This window comes from Papio anubis, chromosome 6 (assembly GCF_008728515.1).
Source record: "Papio anubis isolate 15944 chromosome 6, Panubis1.0, whole genome shotgun sequence".
In the NCBI taxonomy this organism is placed as follows: Eukaryota; Metazoa; Chordata; class Mammalia; order Primates; family Cercopithecidae; genus Papio; species Papio anubis.
In genome coordinates this window covers 45,861,343-45,881,402 of record NC_044981.1, presented here as the reverse complement: position 1 = coordinate 45,881,402, position 20,060 = coordinate 45,861,343, and the positions used below count along the sequence as shown (strand labels likewise).

Genomic DNA, 20,060 nt, shown 5'->3' with positions numbered 1-20,060 from the left:
TCAGTCTCTGGGGTTTCACTGTATGCATTCACAGATTGGTGCTCAGCTAAACCCTCAAATCAACACCCAAGAACAGTTCTGGTGCTCTCTCTACATACAGCTCTCACTTCAGGTGTTCAGCAATACAAAATTCTAACTGCCTTTGTTTCCCTGAATTTTGATCAATCCTCAACAAAACCATAGCCTTCTGCTGTGGTTAGGTCCCCTTTCCTCGTAATGCAGTTCAGAAATCAGCTCCTGGCAGAAACCTAGGAAAATGGTAGAGCTCTCCTTCCCCCTTGTTTTTTCTCCTTTTCTCAGGAATACCAGTCCTGTGCAGTCTACTTTTTAGAAAAATTTGCTTCCTATATTTTCTCCAATTCTCGATCTTGTACGGTGGAAAAGTGAATTCCACACTGTCTTGCTCCCGCACTGCCAGAAGTGTATTCTATATAGTTTAATATATACCTCCAATAACCAGCCTGTTGGACAAAGCAATATTCTGGTACAGATTAGCACATGAGGTGCATATCTAAAAGGCATTCTTAAAATGAAACTATCCATGGTATTAATAAATCATATATTGATAGAGACAACTTTAGGGGATTATTCTAAGGTACAATTTCCAGAGTTTATTTGATTAAGGCCATAAAACAAACAAAACAAAAAAAAAGGCAGGGAAGGGGGTTTGGATTTAGTGACTGTAACCTTTATTAGAGTTATTAAAATATATATCATTAAAATAGATGGCTAGATATCAAAAATATCCAGTTCTAATGGATAGGCTATTTTTGGCTAAATGAAAAACACCAAATTTTACTACCACGTTGGCTATTAAATCAATGGTTGCAAGGCAGCATGATGTAGTGGTAAAGTATATGAACTCTAGGGTCACATCTTCTCGATTCATATCTTGCCCCTTCCATTATATTTGCCCAATCTCTTCACCTGTAAAATGGGGAACTTCACAGGATTGCTATGAGAAGTAAACTAATGTATTCCTGTAAAGTTATTTAAACAGTGCCCAGCTCAGTGTCTATCATTTTTTAAAAGTTTAAAAGATGTATCACTGTGAACCATAAGTAAGTGAGAGCATTGATCACAAAGAAGCAGCAAAATATAAAAGGGAAAACAGCCACTGGAAAGAAAGAGGATAAGGAGAAAGGAAAAAGGAGGAGGAAAAAGGGCGTGCAGGAGGTGCCATAATGAGACAAAACAATAACCTTATCTATATGGTACTTGTAACATTTTAATACCCATATACTTTACCCATCCGATTGTCCTTGAATTGCTATGTTTGAAGAAAAACATCTGCATTTTATGTGTATTGCTATCAGTCATAAAACAAACAGCACATCTGTCTATTGAGCCTAAACCCTCCCTCCTCCTTCCTCATTAAATCTCTATAGCAGAAGCTACTTGATGGCTTGTATCTTCATATAAAGTGACTTAAAAGAATTGCAAAATCCAATTACTTGTTTGGAGAAAAACAAAAACAAGAAACCACATGTGAACTGAAATGAAAGCTAAAAAAAAAAAAAATAGAAACTTGATGAAAATGAAAAGCATTTAAAAGAATCAATCCAAGTTTACCATTAAAGTCATCATTCACCATTATTCTCAAGGATTTTGCAAGTCGATCATGCAGGTGTGGGTGTGGGTGTTTTAACTGGACTTAAAATCAATCAATATTGCATAGTTCCTAAAAAGTACACATAGAAAGAATGTCTGGCTGTTAACAATAACTCAGAAAGATCCATAACGTACTACCAGTCAGGGCATCAAAACTCCAGAACAAGTTTCCTTGCAAAGTTGCTCACCAGGAGGAGTATAAGGTGAATACTAATACATGAGTACAGACCTCAAGGTAAACTGTGTAACACCTTGATTCCTAGTGACTAGGCTGCAGACCAACAAATTTCTACCTACTATCTTTGGCACACGAAGTATACAACCATTTCCCCAGGATCCTGTGTCCCATTAGAAACGAGCACTTTCTTCTACTCCAGAACCTGAATAATCAAATAAAACTTCAGCTGACTCCTCCTAACAGAACAAATTTTTTTCTACGTGTAAGAGACTAGAACTCTTGAAGAACAATCCATCAGGGTTTCTTAAATGTTTTGTGTGATGCATCCATCTAGTTGCCCAGTAAAGCCTAGAGGGATAAATGGCACAAACATTTAAGAATCCCTGCTGGAACCCCTTCATCTCCTCAAAATTCTGGCCTCACCACTTAGCAACTTATTCATAACATTACTCCTTTTCTATAGAAGACATCAAAAGTCAGAAATATCTTCCTCGGCTTCCTACCATTAAGCTTACTAACTCTGATCTATCTCCAATAAATTGAGACTAATCATAATAGCCATAATGTGAAACCCATTTCCTCCACTTTCTGGATAAATCCTATTGTGCTGTAACTACACTTCTTCTGAGTTTCCATCTTCAACTGTTCCCCTTCTACTTGTCAGCCATTAGGATATCAAGATGATCAACACTTTTCCTTTTTAAGAAAAAGAACAAAAACATTCTTGAATATATGTTGCCATCAACTGCTGCAACTGCCTTATACTTACTCTCTCTACTGCCTAACCTCCTTTCTTCTTCAATTCGGCTTCTGCCCTAATTATCTCACAACTGCTGTTGTTTAGGTCCTTCATGATCTCTTTTACTTCACCTCCCAAGTAGTATCTGACACTACTGGCCCTGCCTCCCTGAATAACTCTCCTCCCTTGACTGACTACCACACATTCATAGGTTTCTTTCTGGCTCTCTCCTTCTGTGCTTTCTAGGTCTTCTTTTCAGTTAATCTTCCTCAGTCCATGTCTTAAATGTTATTACACAGGATTCCATCCCAGGGTCTTTAGTTTTTTTTCACTCTGTATATTCTCTCTAGGTCATCTAATCTAAACCCATCTTTTTTTTTTTTTAATCATATTTTATTTTTTTGAGACGGAGTCTCACTCTGTCACCCAGGCTGGAGCGCAATGACACAAACTCGGCTCACTGCAACCTCCACCTCCCAGGTTCAAGCAATTCTCCTGCCTCAGCCTCCCAAGTAGCTGTGATTACAAGTGCACGCCACCACACCTAGCTAATTCTTTTGTATTTTTTAGTAGAGACAGGGTTTCACCATGTGGGGCAGGCTGGTCTCGAACTCCTGACCTCGTGATCCACCCACCTCGGTCTCCCAAAGGGCTGGGACTGTAGGCGTGAGCCACCATGCCTGGCCTACCCATTTCTTACACCACCTAGAGTACTATCAAGTCCCAGTTTTGCATAGACACTGGAATTTTTCTAAGGATTCAGATCAATAGACAACTGACTACCAAATATCTTTCATTTGGATGCTCTCACGTCCCTACAAGCCTCAAATTTAACATCTCCAAAAGTGAATAGCCAACATGGTAGTAAAAGTTGGTAATTTTCAATGATTCAAAAATAATTAACCTACCAATTAGGACTGCCTATTTTCAATAATTAGGCATCTATTTTAATGATACATCATCATCTCCCAATAACTTATCTCTGAAAATGACATCTCCACCTTACAAAGCCAAAAACTTGGTAGCAGTTGGCTCCTCTTTTTTGGTCATCCCCTAAATAACATTATCACTAGGTCCTGTTCTTCGTGCTATCACTTATATAACTCCTATTCTACACAAGTCTCTCCATCCCCATAGCACTGCTCTAGTTTAGGCTAATTCTACCTCATTATCAAAACATTCTCAACTGGTGTTAGCAGACCAGTCTCTTCTCCAGTCTACTCTCCACATTGCAATTCCCCCTCCATACTGCAACCAATTTATCTGAAAAACAATCTCATCATTTCACTCTATGGCTTCTCTGTGATTTGATTAACATTTTTGTAACGTTTTCTTACACCTGACCCAATAACTTCTCCAGGCTCAATATTCACCACATCTAATTATATACTCTATAATGCCTCTGAATTAAATCTCTTTCAGGATCTTGCGAATGCTATGATTTTCTTCACCCTCTGCCACAAACTTGCTTAGAAATTTCCTAGCCATTGTGGGATCTCAATCTATGACTTCTTCTAGGGTGCATTCCTTCACAGCCTGCCAAGTCTGGACTAGCCTTCTTATATACATTTATTGCACCCTTTCCTGTAACAAATATTTCTCCTGCTAAATTACAATCACTTTTTAAAACCATCTTTTCTTTCCCAGTGGAACAAAACCTTCAAACATGAGGGGAAATAACGCCTATGTTGCTGATCACCGTACTCCCAGGACCTCGTACAATATACTTAACAAAAGGCACTCAATAAATTGAATGAATAAATATATGAATACTGAATTAACTAGACAGTTGTATTTATATTTAGAATCTCCCTTTACCAGATTTGACTTTTAAATTTTAGATTTTGCAATACACTGCCTTCATAAGAAATGCTAGTATACCCATATATTACTACCCATAACACTCAAAGAGCTGAGAGTACATGAAAAGATAGTTCTACAAGCATACCTAAAAGAAAATTAGGTGAAGATGGCAGCAAACAAATGGACTACAATAGTGAAAAACCACCAAATTTCCATAATCTCACATGTTAAATAGCACAGTAAAGCTTAAAACAAAAACAAAACAAAACAAAACAAAAAACTGGGAAATCATAAAAACCAAACTCTAATGATGATTTTACCACTCAGTAAATAATCTCAGGAGTTTCCATTTCTTGACCCTTAAAATGGGAGTGACATTAATCCTCTTAAGAGGATTTATTCTACTCTAAAGACATATGCATGCATATGTTTATAGCAGCACTATTTACAATAGCAAAGTCATGGAACCAACCCAAATGCTCATCAATAATAGGCTGGATAAAGAAAATGTGGTACATACACACTGTGGAATACTATTCAGCCATAAAAAGGAATGAGATCATATCCTCCACAGGAACACGGATGAAGCTGGAAGCCATCATTCTCAGCAAACTAACACAGAAACAGAAAACGAAACACTGCATGTTTTCACTCATAAGTGGGAGTGGAACAATGAGAATACATAGACACAGGGAGGGAAACACACACCAGACCTGTTGAGGGGTGAGGAGCTGGGGAAGGGAACTCAGAGGACGGGTCGATAGGTGCAGCAAACCACCATGGCACACTTATACCTATGTAACAAATCTGCATGTCCTGCATATATATCCCAGAACTTAAAGCAAAAAAAAAGGGAAGAGGATTTCACTTGACAAAAGTGTTTGAAAAGTTCTATATATACCACAAAATACTAGTCTTTGTTTCACTGAGTGTCAACATATCAGACACCATTATAGACAATGAGTAAACAAATATAAATAAAAACATATATGTTCTAATGAGCAGGTAGACAGACAATAAGCTCAATAAGCAATAGCAACAAATTCTTCTTTGAAACATTAAAAAAAAGAGAGAAAGAGAATTAAAAAGTAGAGCTGTTTTATACAGAGCTGTCAGTAAGGGCCTCAATGATAAGGTGATTTCTTAGAGAATCCTGAATCAGACAAGTAGCCATCAGGACATCTTGAAGAAGAGCATTCCACACAAAGGTATACAACAAGCACAAAGGCTGTGAGAGAGGAATGTTCCTAACATCCTTAAGAAACCTAAGGTGACCAACGTAAACAAAGGGGAAAGTTAAATAAGAGATGAGGTAAGAAAGGTGGAGGGAGGGATATGGGGATGCCAGATCATAGAGGGATTTGTAGCCATTTTAAAAGATGTTGGCTTTTAGTCTAAGTGAAATGTAAAGCAACTGGAGGGTGATCACTACTGGCTACCAGACTATTCAGTAAGTAGGTAATGGCATATAGGCTATGGTAATTATACAGCAAAAGATAACTTATACCAGGATAGCGGCAGTGAAGGTGGTAAAAAGAAAATAGATTCTAAACATTTTTTTGACAAAATCTGTTAATGAATCATGGTAGGGTGCAAGGTTAAAAAGAAGAGTACAAGAGAAAACTAAGAATTTTGGCCTGAGTAAAAAAACGATGAACTTGTCCTTAACTCAGATGGGGAAGATTACATGGAGCAGAAAAAAAAAGGCAGAGGATAAATTTTGGGCAACTTAGGTTTAAGATGCCTATTAGACATCGAAATGGAGACTCTGAAAGAGGTTTAATGTGGAAGATTTTTAGAAAAGGGTGGAAAAGACAAGTATATATAGTCATTGACTTCATAAAATAAGGGGAAAATTTGAAAACACATTCCTATTTGGCAAATAAATGGAATCTGCATGTTGACAAAAAGACACTCTAAGAAGGGTTAAGTATATTTGACAAAATTAAAAAGGAGACATTACAAAACCAAAACATAACACTTTCCTGGAGAAGCAATGCTTTCCCTGAGACTGAATACGAAAAGGACCTTTATATAGAAACCACTCAGTAACAGAATAGATGATTAATTCACCACATTCCTACAGAAAACATAATGGTGGCATTCTTAACCTTTTATCTTACAGTTCTTCAATGAAAACTGAGGATCTAAAAATAAATTATCTGTGAAGACTTAATATTGTCTATATATTATTTAGAGTCAGAACTATCTGCTTAGCAGTAACAGTTTAATTGGTCAAACCAAGAACATTATCCCATTACCACATAGAAGAGAAAGGAGGAAAAGGGGAAGGGGAGGGAGGAGGAAGAGAACCCTATTAAATTTAAAAGACTGTGAGGAGAAACTATGTGATATAATCAAATATAGTGGATATGACATTCCAATACTGAAAGCAAAAAAATAACACTTATAATGTACATTCTACTATAATTTTTCTAACAGCTACGATGAACATAATTATTTTACTGACTGAAAAGACTATCAAAATACCAATTATGGACAGAGGCTGTTACACTTTGTTAGGACACAGGAAAATTTTAAGTAGTTACTCCTTATATAATGCTCACTTCCTGGCATTCACAACAATATGCAGAAACTTGCCTAAAATTTAGAGTTGGGGAAGGAAAAAAAAAATTATAGTGTACTTCAACCACGGACTTTCCACCCCATAATCACAAAGCTCCACATTTAGAATGAAGTTATTGTAAAAGGGTTAAACAAAGAAGGAAGGATATTTCTAACAGACAAAATTTGCACAGTTACTAAAATCCAAATCAAGCTGAACAGCATAAGAAAATGTTCAAAGTATTTTATAATTATAAAAGTAATGAACTAAACTCAAATATAAATTAGATCTCTTGTTCTGGTGGTCCTATACAAACTTTAAATTGGAAATATTTTAAGGGCTCAGTTTTATATGGCATCACAAAGATCATTTCACTCATATGCTTTAATTTACACCGAATTTTAATTTACACCAAATTTTAATATTAAAAGTAGATATCAAAAGATCCAATACCTGTGAACCCTAAAGAAATACTAATGTGCATCAGAAGTAACTCAGGAGACAGTTTGCTAACTGATGAATGCCCCATTAAATTAAAGCCAGGTGTTTTTGGTACTTATGTATGTTCTCTAATGGTTTTTACACGCCCTTAAACATAAGTTTTGACTTCAGAATTATTGAGTACTCTCAAATAAATGTAATATAAAATAGTGAAAGTACATCTAGTTAGTATGATTCCTTCTCCACTGATTCCTACCTCAATGATTTTTCTCTTTCAATACAATCAGCATCTGCACTAAAGAAAACTGAAACTATTAAAACAACTAAAACTAAACAACTAGAACTATTTTCATTAATATTTTCATTTAATTCATTAAAGAGCCTTAGAAAAATTTAGAATCTTTACAAGTTTATTGCTAAGTTAAAGAGAAAAGAACTAGCAGAAGAACACTTAAAAATGAGAGGCAACTGGGCATCCCAAGTCATATTAAGTAGCCATTGACCTCAGGCTTTTTTCATTACTTTGTAGCATGTATAGTATGTAGCACTTACAGAGAGCTGCAAACTAATATAAATTTGAACTCCTTTTTAAGGCTAATGAGCTTTAAAGAAAAGGATTCTTTAAAGGCGATCTGCAATGAATATATGGTAGAGCATAATATTGTACACAAATGTTTGGTGCCCCTCCTTGTAAGAAAATTACATATCCCCACCCTGCTGCACTAACGCATGCATGACCATAACTGCCAAATACAATGTTAGTGGAAATGACATGTCAATTTTGGACAGAAGCTTTAAAAGCCATCCTCCTTTTTCTCTGCCTCTTCAAGGATTAAAGAGTTGCCGATTATATTTTCTAATGTTTCCTGTGACATTTCTGAGATGAAAATTTGCATATTAAGCAAAATGAAGTGGCAAACAAATTTCTAAATATTACATTTAGAAATATCTTCCTCCAACATTTTTGATAGCTACCTGAAGTAACTCAAGTCATTTTATTCTATAAGTATACTTACTTCACATTTGTCCTCCCCTAGAGATGTGACCCTTGCACCTCTGGACTACAGAAGGATTACATACGCTCAGAAAATCAGAACTGAATACATACAAAGGTTAAGAAATGTTCACTTGTTAAAATAGCTTCTACTTCTTCCTTTGGTCACATGTTTATTCTAAAAATAACAGCAGAGTTCAAACTATTCATCAAACCAATTTTTTAAATGTGATACAAAGTTTTATTTGTTCGTTTCTTGCATTTGAAGGACTCTTTGATGACATACTGGGCCTGAGATTCTTTGCCATAGTCCTTAACTACTACGCAACCACAACCAACTTCTTTATAGGGTTTTCCCTCTCTGTCAATTTTACAGAGAGGCCTACACATTCCCCTAGTTGCTTGTTGTCATCAACCTTAATTAGGTTGATTTGATGTTCAGCACAAAGGGCCTCCACCAACTTGACATACAAAGGTTCATCACAGCTGGATGCAAGCACACAAATATGAGCTTGCCACTTGTCTAAGGCTTGGCCAGCTTCACAAATTCCACTGCTAGGCTATTGTGCATAAGGGTGGTCTTTGGAATCTCCTGTAAAGCAGTAGCAGTATTAACACCCATTACATCTTCAGCAACAATGCCCTCTTCTACCACAGCAGTGGGTTCACGTGAAGCCGAATCTTCAAAACAACCAAGTCTTTGCTTAAGTAAGACCTGTTGGTGGAAGGCAAAGAGCCATCAAACTAATTTATGTCTTCACTTTATAACTTAAAAATTATTACTATAACTAACTGAAAACTCTGACCTGAAAATCTGTTATATACCAGCAATTTCTCCTCACAATCTCACTATTCCTAGTTCTCATTACTAGATCTGTTATATACTGTCTACTTTGTAGAACAATTACTGGTATTTTATGACTATGTAAAGTAACATTTTTTCCTGTCACTTTCTAAAATTCAAGAGGTTTCTTCTACATCAATCTTTTAGAAACTAAATTCATGTTGGTTTTTCTATACTCACAATTTATTGATAAACCATGAATTATAATATTGCTTTCTAAGCATTCATCCTTTCAAGCCTAATTAATGTTAGATGGCTTTTATACTAAAAAGCAAATGAACACAGGCAATATAATTGTAGCTTGCGATGTGTAGATAACTAAAACTTGAAAGAAAAATTAAATTTCCTTAGAAGTAAAGCAAACTCAGCCAGGCGCAGGGGCTCATGCCTGTAATCCTAGCACTTTGGGAGGCCGAGGTGGGCGGATCACGAGGTCAGGAGATCGAGACCTTCCTGGCTAACATGGGTGAAACCCCATCTCTACTAAAAATACAAAAAAAAGAAAAAAAGTTAGTCGGGCATGGTGGCGGGCACCTGTAGTCCCAGCTACTCGGGAGGCTGAGGCAGGAGAATGGCGTGAACCCGGAAGGCAGATCTTGCAATGAGCTGAGATTGTGCCACTGCACTCCAGTCTGGGCGACAGAGCGAGACTCCGTCTCAAAAACATACATACATACATACATACATACATAAATAGAAGTAAAGCAAACTCAATTACTCATTTCATATATTTCTATGGTCAATGGGCTTAGAAATAAAATCATTAGAGATGAAAATATACCTTCTGGTATTAAATTGGAATTAGAGGTACCAGTAAAGATGGATAAACAGATTAATGATCAAGACATATGGGTAGAGGTATGGGATTGTATGTGCATATAAGCATTTTCCAGCTTAATCTGCTAAGAAGGCTCAGAAGCATTACCCCAGTAGCAATGACCACACGTCGAAACACTATTCCTCTCTTAAAAAAAAAAAAAACAAAAAGTTTGCCTTGATAAGTAGCTGATTCCATGACTAGGATAGGGAAGGTTCAAAACGAGCTTGGAGTATCTTACATCACAGAGTAAGGAAGTTCACAGAAAATGATGGAGACATGTCAAAATGATATAATATTACAAACTAATCTATAATGACAAATCAGATCTACGATTGGCTAGGACTGAGGGCAGAAAAAGAAATGGACTGCAAAAAGCATGAGCAATATTTTGGGGGTGATGGAAATGTTCTGTACATGTTTTCATGGATTTGTACATCTGTCAAACTCATCAGATTGTATATTTTAAAGGGACCATTCCTTTTGAAACTATTCCAAACAACAGAAAAAGAAGGACTCCTCCGTAACTCATTATATGATGCCAACATCATCCTGATACCAAAACTTGGCACGGACACAATAAAAAAAAGAAAATTTCAGGCCAATATCCCTGATGAACATCGATGCGAAAATCCTCAATAAACATACTGGCAAACCGAATCCAGCAGCACATTAAACAGCTTATCCACCACGATCAAGTCGGCTTCATCCCTGGGATGCAAGGCTGGTTCAACATATGCAAATCAACAAACATAATCCATCACCTAAACAGAATCAATGACAAAAACCACATAATTATCTCAATATACGCAGAAAAGGCCTTCGATAAAATTCAACACTGCTTCATGCTAAAAAACTCAACAAATTAAGTATTGATGGAACATATCTCAAAATAATAAGAGCTATTTATGATAAAGCCACAGCCAACATCATACTGAATAGCAAAAGCTGGAAACATTCCCTTTGAAAACCAGCACAAGACAAGGATGCCCTCTCTCACCACTCTATTCAACATAGTGTTGGAAGTTCTGACCAGGGTTATCAGGCAAAAGAAAGGATATTCAAATACGAAGAGAGGAAGTAAAATTATCTTTGTTTGTAGATGACATGATTGTATATTTAGGAAATGCCATCATTTAGCCTAAAATCTCCTTAAACTGATAAGCAACTTCAGGAAAGTCTCAGGATACAAAATCAATGAGCAAAAATCACAAGCATTCCTATACACCAATAAAAGACAAATAGAGAGCCAAATTATGAGTAAACTCCCATTCACAATGGCTGCAAAGGGAGTAAAACACCTAGGAATACAACTTACAAGGGATGTGAAGGACCTCTTCAAGGAGAACTACAAACCACTGCTCAAGGAAATAAGAGAGGACACAAACAAATGGAAAAACATTCCATGCTAATGGATAGGAATATTCAATATCATGAAAATGGCCACACTGCCCAAAGTAATTTATAGATCTGATGCTATTCCCATCAACCTAACATCGACTTTCTTCACAGAATTACACAAAAACTACTTTAAATTTTACATGGAACCAAAAAAGAGCCCACATAGCTACGACAATCCTAAGCAAAAAGAACAAAGCTGGAGGCATCATGCTAACTGACTTCAAACTATACTACAAGACTATAGGAACCAAAAACAGCATGGTCTGGTACCAAAACAGATATACAGATCAACAGAACAGGACAGAGGCCTCAGAAATAATACCACATATCTACAACCACCTGATCTTTGACAAACCTGACAAAAACAGGCAATGGGGAAAGGATTCCCTATTTAATAAATGTTGTTGGAAAAACTGGTTAGATGTATACAGAAAACTGAAACTGGATGCCTTCCTTACACCTTATACAAAAATTAACTCAAGATGGATTAAAGATCTAAACATAAGACCTAAAGCCATAAAAACTCTAGAAAAAAACATAGGCAATACCAGGACACATAGGAATGGGCAAAGACTTCATGTCTAAAACACCACAAGCAATGGTAACAAAAGCCAAAATTGACAAATGAGATCTAATTAAACTAAAGAGCTTCTGCACAGCAAAAGTAACTATCATCAGAGTGAACACGCAACCTACAGAATGGGAGAAAATTTCTGCAATCTATTCATCTAACAAAGAGCTAACCTCCAGAATCTACAAAGAACTTAAAACATATTTACAAGAAAAAACCCCATCAAAAGGTGGGCAAAGGATATGAACAGACGCTTTTCAAAAGAAGACATTTATGCAGCCAAAAAACATAGAAAAAAAGCTCATCATCACTGGTTATCAGAGAAAGGCAAATCAAAACCACAATGAGATACCATCTCATGCCAGTTAGAATAGCAATCATTAAAAAGTCAGGAAACAACAGATGCTGGAGAGGATGTGAAGAAATGGGAACGCCTATACAATGTTTGTGGGAGTGTAAATTAGTTCAACCATTGTGGAAGACAGTGTGGCGATTCCTCAAGGATCTAGAACTAGAAATACCATTTGACCCAGAAATCCCATTACTGGGTATACACCCAAAGGATTATAAATAATTCTACTATAAAGACACATGCACACGTTTATTGCAGCACTTATTTACGATAGCAAAGACTTGGAACCAACCCAAATGCCCATCAATGTTAGACTGGATAAAGAAAATGTGGCACATATACACACAGAATACTATGCAGCCATAAAAAAGAATGAGTTCAGCTGGGCGCAGTGGCTCAGCCTGTAATCTCAGCACTTTGGGGGGCCAAGGCGGGCGGATCACCTGAGGTTGGGAGTTCAATACCAACCTGACCAACAGGGAGAAACCTCGTCTCTACTAAAAATACAAAACATTAGCCGGGCGTGGTGGCATATGCCTGTAACCCCAGCTGCTTGGGAGGCTGAGGCATCAGCCTTGAACCCGGGAGGCGGAGGTTGTGGTGAGCCGAGACTGCATCACTGCACTCCAGCCTGAGCAACAAGAGTAAAACTTCGTCTCAAAAAAAAAAAGAAGAATGAGTTCATGTCCTTTGTAGGGTCATGAATGAAGCTGGAAATCATCATTCTCAGGAACAGAAAAACACCACATGTTCTCACTCATAAATGGGAGCTGAACAATAAGAACATAGGGGCACAGGGAGGGGAACATCACACACCAGGGCCTGTCGGAGGGTGGGAGGCAAGGGGAGGGATAGCATTAGGAGAAATACCTAATGTAGATGACGGGTTGATAGGTGCAAACCACCATGGCACGTGTATGCCTATGTAATAAACCTGCACGTTCAGTACATGTATCCCAGAACTTAAAGTATAACAAAAAAAAAAAAGGAAAAAAAATTGCATTCTCTTACCACTGAGCACACTGAGTTTATAAACCCATTTGCTATACCAACTTTGTTTTCCTACTTAATTTCAAAATTTTTACTCTTCCATACGTAAGACAATGAAGGTACTCATAAAAGAAAGAAAAAAAAACTGACAGCTCACAACAATCTATGATGCTGCAAACATCTTTATGCTTAGAAACTACCTGTCAATTCATGAAACAGCCCTTTCATGTTAAAAAAAAAAAATTATTCCTGTTTTGTCAACAAAAAAAATACAGTTAAGCAAAGATAACCAAGACATAGTTTCTGCCATCATGGAAGACTAACACACTTAATATGATCTTGTAACTAAAGACAGATTAAAACATAAAATATAGCACTGGGACACAATGAAAAGTATTCAGTACATAAGCAGTCTGAGCAATCTTACAAATTCACCTCATTATTTTTAATATTTAGTTTTCATATATTTGCATTAAGCCAGTTCTAAAAACAAAAACCAATGATACTGGCAACCTTAAGGTTATGGTCTACTCCTAGTATCTACAAATCTATCTAATCATAAAATTGTCAAATAATATTACCTAACCCAAATCCCTGAAAATTCTCACTACATATACATTTCCATCAAGAAAAACATATTCTTATCCCCACATTTCCACTTGTAAATTCGAGACCTCTTTTAGAAAACAAAACAAAACTCTCCTAATTCCTACAGCAATTCTTAAAAGTAACAAAATTTAAATCCAGCTTTGGGGTAAAATTTTGTCAATCATACTCTTAAATGGTAAGCAAATTAAGAAGAATTTGTGTGTGAGTCTCTAAATAACTAACATCACAAAATAACTAAATGACATTTGGCTGCCCAGAATAAACAAAATCTATTATGTAAATATAGAAAATAACAAAAGTAAGGTTGTTTCTTATTTCTAAAATTTCTAAGTATTCAACAGTCCATTTGCAAACTTGGCAGCCTAAAAATGCATATGAATATATCTTTACTAGGAAGAAATCAGATAACCTAAGGTGAATCATTTTAAACTCAGGGTACTAAAGATTTACTTAAGGTTAAAGCAGAAATCGGAGAAAGAAAAATATTAAATTATTGAACCAGATATTTAATTCAGTTTAGGTCCCCATCATAATTTGCTTTTATAAAGTAGACTAATTGAAGCTGACTGAAAGTTCAAAAGAAAGAATAGAGTTTCAAAAAATACAAAATAAAACACCAGATGATATAGAAAATTTATTTAAATCAATTAAAAATTTTAAAAAATAGTCTACCTGAATCGTCCTGAGCTTCACGAGTTTCACCATCATCTGTTACCTCTAGTTCTTTCACAAAATTTGAGGGAAACAATCCCAACTTGTTGTTCAGGGTTCCACTCCACCAGCCTTCTTCTACCTGAAAAAGTTCACAATTCAAAAGTAAAAACAACTTCTGTTAAGTGAAAATCATCATCCTATGGGAAAATTAAGCTGCAAAAACAAATGGCCACAAAACCAGCACTGTGAAATCAGCACTTTAAAATTTAAAACACAATGAAGAAAATATATTTTAAGTGGATTAAATTTTAGTGGATTATTCATATATGGGATTAATCATATATCAACTGCAATCTGCAACATTTACAATGAGAACTTGTAATCAATCGCAATCCATGAAGCACTTTTCATGAAAATATGAAATAACCATATATCCTGTATTAACAGCCAGAAGTACATAGCTTCTGGAATGTCACATTTGTAAACACTACTCAGCCTTGATTTGTATATTATTTAAAGTATTTGGAAATGTTTTATTTGAAAAAAATTTGATGATTCTAAGAATGCAACTTCCTGGCCAGGCACGGTGGTTGAGGTCTGTAATCCCAGCACTTTTGACAGCCCAAGGTAGGCAGACTGCTTGATCAGAAGTTTGAGACCAGCCTGGGCAATGTGGTGAAATCCCATCTCTAAAAAACTACGAAAGTAAGCTGGATGTGGTGGTTGGTGCCTGTAGTCCCAGTTACTGGGCAGGCTGAGCCTGATTGTGCCACTGGACTCCAGCCCAGGTGACAGAGGAGAGACCCTGTCTCAAGAAAAGAAAAAAGAAAATAAATATAACTTCCCAAATGGCACAGAAAATTGCTAAACCTATTACTTGAACAGTGAGTGATTCTTAGCTTAAATATAATTTCCTACTTTTAAAAACCCAGATGTCAAGCTCCACTAAACACCTTCCTCCAAACAGACACATCCTCATGAATCAAACACTTCAGAAAAACATTTACACTTACTAATAAGATTACTCAATTTCCATGAAATTACTTAATATTTAACAACTTTAAAAATGTATAGCTTCTGATATGGATATTAGGGAGTGCTAACAGGTTAAAAACAATTTTTTAGGCCAGGTGCAATGGCTCATGCCTATAATCCCAACGCTTTGGGAGGCCAAGGCAGGCCAATCACCTGAGGTCAGGAGTTTGAGACCAGCCTGGCCAACATGGTAAAACCCCATCTCTACTAAAAAAAAAAAAAAAAAAAAATTAGCCAGGTGTGGTGGTGCACGCCTGTAGTACCACCTACATGGGAGGCTGAGGCAGGAGAATCAGTTGAACCTGGGAAGCGGAGGTTGCAATGAGCTGAGATGGTGCCCCTGCTCTCCACTCTGGGCAATAGAGTGAGACTCCAGCTCAAAAAAAAAAAGAAAAGAAAAAGAAAATTTAAAAAAGAGTAAACTATTCACTGTCAAAATGTACTTAGCAGCACTACACATAATATAGCTAGAAAAAGATCTATTTCTTGTTTAAAATATTTTTAATTGTTTTCCATCTCATAAAAGGTAGGCAATCTTTTACTAAGTTATTCATCTAACAGCCACTACGTGTAAGCCATGGTGTTAACTACTAGGGAGAGATTCAAACTTGCATATGAGAAATCTCTGTTCTTCAATAAAACGTCTAAAGAAAAAAACAATAAGCAGATGTCTACAATACAATGTAAGGGGTACTATAACTAACGTATGAACAAAATACTGCTAGGAGCAAATAGAAAGGGCTTGAAAGAATAAAAAAAAAATGCTCCCCCCAAAAAGAAAATGACCAAAACAATGTGATATTAAAGACTGAATAAAAGTAAAACTCTAATGACTTAAAAATAAATTATTTATTCATGGAAGGTATAGCTAAAATACAAAATGGGTGCTAGAACACAAGCTGTTTGAGGGAGAAAAGGAAGGCAGTAAAGCATGAAGTGACCAGAATTTTTATCAGACTTAAGGAAGCACCAAAGAACTGGAAGTGATCCAAACTAATTGTGATGGAAGACACGTAGACCAAACTAGAATAGATACAACAAAGGGAGAGAAACATCGGCTGTCTATTATCTATACCTGGAATCCCCATTGGCAACAACTGAGGAGATAGGGTTACTTAAAGAATTCTTAGGAGGCAGAGTAGTACAGTGGTAAAAAACTCAAAAATAGACTGCATGACAATTTGCAATTGCTTTTTTTTTTGAGACGGAGTCTCGCTCTGTCGCCCAGGCTGGAGTGCAGTGGCGCGATCTCGGCTCACTGCAAGCTCCGCCTCCCGGGTTCATGCCATTCTCCTGCCTCAGCCTCCTGAGTAGCTGGGACTACAGGCGCCCGCCACTGCGCCCGGCTAATTTTTTGTATTTTTAGTAGAGACGGGGTTTCACCGTGGTCTCGATCTCCTGACCTTGTGATCCGCCCGCCCTCGGCCTCCCAAAGTGCTGGGATTACAGGCGTGAGCCACCATGCCCGGCTAACAAGTGGATTTAAAAAGAAAATGTGGTGTGTATATATACACACATCATGGAATACTACTCAGCCATCAAAAGGAACAAAATAATGGCATTCACAGCAACATGGATGGAATTGGAGACTATTATTCTAAGTGAAGTAACTCAGGAATGGAAAACCAATCATCGTATGTTCTCACTCATATGTGGGAGCTAAGCTATGAGGATGCAAATGCATAAGAATGATACATAGGACTTTGGGGACTTGGGGGGAAAGTGGAGGTGGCAGGGGATAAAAGACTACACATTGGATACAGTGTTCACTGCTCAGGTGACGGGTGCACCAAAATCTCAGAAATCACCACTAAAGAATGTACTCATCTAATCAAACACCACCTGTTCCCCAAAAACCTATTGAAATAAAAAATTAAAAAATTTAAAAAAAAAACAGACTGCAAGGATTGAAATTCAGACTTAGATGGCTGCAAGAAGATCTCTCATCCTACATCTGTGACCTTGACACTCCTCCCACCAAGAAGTGGTGGTCTCTGTTCCCTACCCCTTAAATCTTGGTGGCTTATGACTCACTTGTAACCAACAGATGCTAGTTGGCAAAGGGCAATAAAGCTAACACCACATGTGCTGAAATGCTTGCACTTAAGAGCTGTGAAATGCCATATATATATAAGTCTGACGACCCTGAGATGCCCGTACTGTAAGAAAGTCAACCCAAATGGAAAGGCTAACATAATGGCTCTCCAACTGGCAGTTCCATTCTTCAAGGTTTCTAGGCACCAGACATGTAAGTGAAAAAAACTTCCTATTATTCCAAGAGACCCCAGCATTGAATCTTTCCAGCTGAGGGCCCCAGACAAGCCATTCGGGCTATACCCCATTTGAATTCTTGACTCACAGGCGTAAGACAACCGTTGTTCTTTGCCACCAAGTTTGAGATGGCTTGGTATGCAGCAACAGTAACTAAAACAGCCACCACTTATCTTCCTTGATTCAGTCTCTTCCTATGTACAATGGGGATAAAAATACCTATCTTCTTAGGTTTTTTAAAACTTCCAAGGATATAATACATTTGAAATTCCCAGCACAGTGCTTCAAACATAACATAAGCCAAAAAATGTTAACTACTATTACAGAAACCAAGCGAAAATAAAATAGAACAGCCTTTTGTATAAACACAATCAAAGTTTGTATAAACATAAACACTAGTGATAAATTACATTACAGGTGTTTTGACACAAAATCAATCCATGCTATAATACATGATATCAAAATATACACGTTGAAAACATGACCTTCAACTGCAAAATTAAACTTAAATACTCCTTCAAATGATAAAAGCAGAGATGTGAAAAATTATTTAAAATGTTTTTTTCATTTTTTTATTTCCATAGGTTATTGGGGGAACGGTGGTGTTAGGTTACATAAGTTGTTTAGTGGTGATTTGTGAGATTCTGGTGCACCCATCACCTGAGGAGTATACACTGCACCCAATTTGTAGTCTTTTATGACTCATCCCCTTCCCACCCTCTCCCCCCGAGGCCCCAAAGTCCACTGTGTCACTCTTACGCCTTTGCATCCTCATAGCTTAGCTCCCACTTAAAAGTGAGAACATACGATGTTTGGTTTTCCACTCCTCAGTTACTTCACTTAGAATAATAGTCTCCAATCTCATTCAGGTCGCTGCAAATGCCATGAAACCATTCCTTTTTATGGCTGAGTAGTATTCCAGCATATACATACATACCACAGTTTCTTTGTCCACTCATTGACTGATGGGTATTAAGGCTGGTTCTACATTTTTGCAATTGTGAACTGTGCTGCTATAAACATGTCTGTGCAAGCATCTTTTTCATATAATGACTTCTTTTCCTCTGGGATTGTAGTGGGATTGCTGGATCAAGTGATAGTTCTACTTTTAGCTCTCAAATGAATCTCCACACTGTTTTCCATAGTGGCTGTACTAGTTTACATTCCCACCAGAAATACAGAAGTGTTCCCTGTTCCCTGTTCACCACATCCACACCAACATCTATTATTTTTTTGTTTGTTTTAACGGTCATTCTTGCAGGAGTAAGGTGGTATCATATTGTGGTTTTGATTTGCATTTCCCTGATAATTGGTGATGTTGAATATGTCTTCATATGTTTATTGGCCATTGCACATCTTCTTTTGAGAACTGTTTATTCGTGTCTTTAAACCACTTTTTGATGGGCTTGTTTATTTCTTGCTAATTTGTTTGAGTTCATTGTAGATTCTGGATAGTAGTCCTTTTGTCAGATGTATAGATTGTGAAGATTTTCTCCCACTCTGTGGCCTGTTTACTCTGCCGACTATTCCTTTCGCCATACAAAAGCTCTTTAGTTTAATTAGGTTGTAGCTATTTATCTCTGTTTTTAGTGCATTTGCTTTTGGGTTCTTGGTCATAAAATCCTTGCCAAAGTCAATGTCTAGAAGGGTTTTTCCAATGTTATCTTCAAGAATTTTTAGAGTTTCAGGTCTTAGATTTAAGTCCTTGATCCATCTTGAGTTGATTTTTGTATAAGGTGAGAGATGAGGATCCAGTTTCATTCTCCTGCACGTGGCTAGCCAACTATCCCAGCACCATTTGTTGAAAAGGATGTCCTTTCCTCACTTTGTGTTTTTGTTTGCTTTGTCAAAGATCAGATCAGTTAGCTGTAAGTATTTGGGTTTATTTCTGGGTTCTCTATTCTGTTCCATTGGCCAATAGGCCTGGTTTTATACCAGTACCATGCTGTTTTGGTGACTATGGCCTTATAATTTGAAATCACGTAATGTGAGGTCTCCAGATTTGTTATTTATGCTTAGTCCTGCTTTGTCGATGCAGGCTCATTTTGGTTCCATATGAATTTTAGCATTTTTTTTTCTAATTCTGTGAAGAATGATGGTGGTACGTATAGGAATTCTGTTGAATTTGTAGGTTGCTTTTAGCAGTATGGTCATTTTCACAATACTGATTCTACACCCATCCAT

General features: G+C 37.0%; 1 protein-coding gene and 1 pseudogene across 2 annotated transcripts in view; both read right to left on the bottom strand.

Moving 5' to 3' along the window:
• CD2AP (CD2 associated protein) overlaps positions 1-20,060 on the bottom strand; it is a 153,003-nt gene that overhangs the window by 62,287 nt on the left and 70,656 nt on the right. For both annotated transcript variants that reach the window (XM_003897700.5, XM_021937354.2), the window contains exon 5: positions 14,589-14,709. In XM_003897700.5, coding sequence (XP_003897749.1) covers positions 14,589-14,709 — 121 coding nt within the window. The remainder of the gene's footprint in view (positions 1-14,588; positions 14,710-20,060) is intronic.
• On the bottom strand, positions 4,933-9,053 carry LOC108585257 (annotated as a pseudogene).